We start from the raw sequence: 5,029 nt of genomic DNA, 5'->3' as shown, positions 1-5,029 counted from the left end.
CGGCATCACATGAAAGAAGAGGACATTTAAAAGAAGTCACTGATTCGGAAAAACTTACATTTCAGAGTTTGAGAACTCTTTAAATTAAAGACTTGATATATTCGTCCACTTCTTGCATCATCGAAAACTTCAAACACCTTTCCTGTGACCACTTCCTGTCTGACTGATCCCTCTCTCCTTCTCTCCCTTTCTCATGCTCCTTTTCTTTCTCTCTTGCTCTATTTCTCTCTCTCCTTCTCACCCTCCCTCTCTTCCTTCCTCTCCCTCTTTCTCTCCCTCTCTCCTTCTCACACGCTCTATCTCCTCTCTCCCCTCCCCCTCTCTCTGTCTCCCCTCTCCTTCTCACCCTCTGTCTCTCCACTCCCTCTTCCTCTTTCTCCATTTCTCTCTCTCCCCCTCTCTATCGCCTCTCTCTCCCTTTCTCTCCCCCCTCCCTCCCTCTTTCTCTATCTCCTCTCTCCCCTCCCTTTCCCTCTCCGCTCCTTCTCCCTCTCTCTCACCTCCTTCTCTGTCTTCCTCCCTCTCCCTCCCTCCCTCCCTCCAGGTGTGAAGAACGCCGATGAGAACGAGCTGAAGGCCATCGCCTCTCCCCCTCAGGAGACCCACGTCTACAACGTGGCCGACTTCAGCGTGATGAGCGACATCGTGGACGGCCTCACCAAGACCGTGTGTGAGCGCGTGGAGCTCCTGGACAAGCAGATCCGAGGTTTGTTCACGCCGGGATCACCTGGTGACGCCGTTTGTTCACCAAGACGTCTCATTCGTATACGTGAAGAAGGTTCAGGAGACTTTTAAGACCTAGAAAGGAACATTTCATAGAGTTTAGGATTCCACCGTGCAGTGTGGGTGCAGCTCCCGTCTTCCTGCTGCTGTATTTAACCCTGGTGTTGTCTCCACTTCGGGACCCTCTCGTATCCCTCGGGTCAATTTAACCCGGGACTTATTTGGGGTTTTTAAAAACAATTCTGAAATAAAATTTTACTTAATAATCTATTAACAAATATTGTCTTTATCTCAGTTTCCAACAGCTGAGATAACATCTATGTTCAGGGAATGCATCAGTCTCTACTAGCACACTATTAAACATGGAGGTGGGGTTTGTTTTTTGTCATAAGTTATAATTCATGTTAAAAATCACTATGGAAACAACATAAGTGTCATATCCAGAATAATGTTCTGAATTGAGTCAGGAATACATGTTTATCTCAGGAAATAAGGAAAGGTCGTTAATTTTCAGGTAGGAAAAAAATGTAACTTGTACCATTTTTCTTCTTGTAAAAATTTGAAACGGGTCAATTTGACCTGAATACCAGACCAGGGTTAAACTCATGCTAGTGTGAGCTGAACCTTCAAGGTCAACACAGATTTGGTAGGCGCCGTAAACACAAATGCTAAATCCTATCTCTCTCTCTCTCTCTCTCTCTCTCTCTCTCTCTCTCTCTCTCTCCTCTCCTCTCTCTCTCCTCTCTCTCAAGTATCAGATGGTAAAGCCTAGTTCATCCTATCTCTCGTATCAGATGGTAAAGCCTAGTTCATCCTATCTCTCTCAAGTATCAGATGGTAAAGCCTAGTTCATCCTATCTCTCGTATCAGATGGTAAAGCCTAGTTCATCCTATCTCTCGTATCAGATGGTAATGCCTAGTTCATCCTATCTCTCTCATTGGGAAGTGGCAGGCCCACCGATCTCCAAAAGGAGACAGTCCTGAAACCTACCTTCCCTTATCATGCAGCTACCTAGATTCCCTGAATCTATGGAGTCACAGAGTATTATTGTTCCTGGAAAGGTTGTGAGGTTACGTTGTTATGTGGGACACTGACCTGAATGAGACCTGGAGTACCCCCGTCTCAACAGGAGATCCCCGAGCAATAACAACACAGTCCCCATCTAATAAAACATAGCGACCTCATCTTATTTTCTTATTTAGAAAACCTGTCACCTGATGAAACACACACACACACACACACACACACACACACACACACACACTGCTTAAAATAGCAGGTAAAGATTTTACAGTTTGTCATTTTCCAATCCAGCAAAAGAACATACGTCTAACATGATTAGATGCAGCATGTGCTTTCTTTTTTATTTTTCTCCTTTTCTTTTTGCTTTCTAGGTGCAGGACAACCTGCCCGCCCCCCCACGCTCGTGGAGGCACCGCGTGACCTGGTGACCTCTGAGGTCACGGCTCGGAGTTTCCGGGTGAGGTGGACCCACGCGCCGGGCCAGGTGGAGAAATACCGCGTGGTCTACTACCCAGCCAGCGGAGGAAAGCCGGAGGAAAAGGTACAGGGGCGGAGCGGGTGGGGGGGCGGGGGGGTGGAGGTTCTGGGTTTCCAGCCCTGAATGTTTTCTCCAAAGCTCTGAATCTTTAAGGGTTTTAAAATAATAAAAATGTAGGAAAATTTGACAAATGCATTGAGAAGTAGTCACAAAAACTCAGAAAAGGCAAATAAAACATTGAAAAAGGAGACAAGAAATCCGAAAAATTGCCAAAAAACCTGTCAGACTACGGGGAATGTGTCCAGAAGAACCCTGAAAGAAAACCAACAAAATCTTGAAAAAGGAGACAAGAACTCTAAAAGAAATTTGCCAAAAAAAAAACCTCAAACATCAAAAATATTTCCAAGAAAACCTTCGACAAAAACACTGAAAACTAACCTAAAAAAAACTTCAAAAAAGGATACAAAAACTCAAAGTATTGTCAAAAAACCTTGAAAAACGAGACACAAAATGTCCAAAAAAAACCTTGAAAAAAGAGACACAAAATGTCAAAAAAAAACTTGAAAAACGAGACAAAAAATGTCCAAAAAAACCTTGAAAAAGAGATAAAAAATCGCCAAAAAAACCTTGAAAAACGAGACACAAAATGTTGAAAAAAAACCCTTTAAAAAGGCAACTAAAACATCCAAGAAAAGCAACAAAAACTTCATAAAAAGCCCAGTTTGGATTATTGGGGGGTGTCATAACCTGTAAATTACTCCCATGCCTACACAGAGTTGATATTTTTGTTTATTCAGTTCCTTCTCATTTTCATCCAGCTTCTCTTTGATGTTTATGAGGATTTGCAGCTGGAACGGCCCGTTTCCCCACAAGGAGAAACTGAGGTTTCATCAGAGCTAATCTGATGTGGCTCCGCTGGATTTAAATGTCTTTGGAGACGAGCTGAATGCTCGGGGCAACAGGCGGGGCAGTACGGGGGTCCCTAGTAAACAGAAGCGGGGTAATTCAATGCTTGTGGATGAACAGAGTGTTTCAAAGTGACTAAGAACACAGAATCCAAGCTAATTAAAGTCTGTTTTTAGCAAATATTAATGGTGACGTGACAAGCCTACGTGTTTATTTGCTCAATGAGACTGGAAGGTCTTTATTTTTCAAAGTGAAGCAACACTGGAGCGTCTAAAGAAACTAAAAAAGAAATTCTCAGTCGACTAACACTTCAGCTTTTTCCATTTTTAATGTTTTTGTTGCTTTTTCTGACATTTTTGCTGCTTTTGTCAATGTTTTTGTTGATTTTTTTTTCTTTCTCTACAATCTTTTTTTTTTCAGTGGTTTTGTTGCTTTTCTCAGTCCATGTCCCGGGACCTCCCTAGATATTTGGAGAACTCAACCCCCCCTCTAAATGTTGAAACCAAAAGTTACGCCCTTAATGCAAAAGCACCACTCTAAATCTTGTGTTTTAGGAGAGACGTGCTGATAAGTTTCTTAGAAATAAGTCCTTCAGCAAAAAAAAAACAAAGCCTAAAAGAAAAGCCTCCGATACGGCCTGAAACGCTGGGATCTGGATCGGCCGGTACTGGAGTTTCTGCACCTATCTTATAGTAATTTAGAGTAGTTTTATTTATGTTCTTTTTCCCTTAGAGCTCACTCTCAAAATGGATAATAAAAGAAAGTTCTACAGCGTTTATTGTGTATAATCACAGAAGGCTTGTATCACGTGGATGCGCCGACAGTTTTGTTGTCATTACTTAGAATTTCTCATGGGGGCGACAGAAAAAAGGTTTTAAAATCCTAAAAATGTTGGAAAGTTTGACAAATGCACTGAGAAGTAGCCACCAAAACTCAAAGAAAGCATCTAAAACATTGTAAGATTGTCCAAAAAACCCGCCAGACTGCAAGCAGTGTGTCAAAAAAAAAAACTCAAAGAAGGCCAACAAAATTGTGAAAAAGGAGACAAGAACTCTAAAAAAAAAAATTGCCAAAAAAACCCTCAAATATCAAAAAATAAATCCAAAAAAACACTGAAAACTAGCCTAAAAAAAAAGAGACAAAAACTCAAAAGAATTGTCAAAAAAAACTTGTAAAACAAGACAAAAAATGTCCAAAAAAACCTTGAAAAGGCAACAAAAACATCCAAGAAGCACTGTAGCCAGTTGGAGAAATACCGCATGGTCTACTACACAGCCGGGGGGGGAAGCCAGAGGATAAAGTACATGGGTGGAGTGAGGGGGGTGGAGCGGGGGGGCGGAGCTTCTGGGTCTCCAGTCCCGAATGTTTTATCCAAATGCCCTGAATCTGAAGATTTGAAAATAAAAAACCAAATGTGAAAAAAGTCGACGAAAACACTGAAAAATAGCCACAAAAAAAATTCAGAGAAGTTGACAAAAACATTGTGAAAATTGTCCAAAAAAACCCTCAAAATGGAGACAAGAACTCTGGAAACAAAAAAGCCAAAAGAACCTACTCACAAACGTCGAATGAAAAGTCGAAACAGTCGACAAATGGCAATGTTTTTTGAGATTTTTCTGACACTAGCTTTCAAAAGGCTAAAATTCGCTCAAGTTTTGTGTTGTAGGTCTTTAATTATTGGAAACACGTCTTAATTACCCTACGTCCATGTAACGGTCCTTCTAATGCTCACTTTTTTATTCCATGGTGTCTGTCTTTAATTCAATTTGAATGTTGTTTTTTTTTAACTTTGCAAGTACTTCTGTGACTCTGCATTTCGTTGTGCTTTTATGTTTTGATAAAGGTCTTAAATCTCATTCATAAAGCTCTTAAATCTCATTCATAAAGCTCTTAAATCT

General features: G+C 41.1%; 1 protein-coding gene across 1 annotated transcript in view; it reads left to right on the top strand.

Moving 5' to 3' along the window:
• LOC116686684 (collagen alpha-1(XIV) chain-like) overlaps positions 1-5,029 on the top strand; it is a gene marked incomplete at its 3' end in the record, with an annotated part of 145,102 nt that overhangs the window by 87,050 nt on the left and 53,023 nt on the right. The window contains 2 exon segments of the mRNA XM_032511720.1: positions 545-706; positions 2,119-2,288. Coding sequence (XP_032367611.1) covers positions 545-706; positions 2,119-2,288 — 332 coding nt within the window.

This window comes from Etheostoma spectabile, unplaced genomic scaffold, assembly GCF_008692095.1.
Source record: "Etheostoma spectabile isolate EspeVRDwgs_2016 unplaced genomic scaffold, UIUC_Espe_1.0 scaffold437, whole genome shotgun sequence".
Taxonomy (NCBI): Eukaryota; Metazoa; Chordata; class Actinopteri; order Perciformes; family Percidae; genus Etheostoma; species Etheostoma spectabile.
Note: the sequence above shows the minus strand (reverse complement) of the source record. Positions and strands in the feature narration are given on the sequence as shown.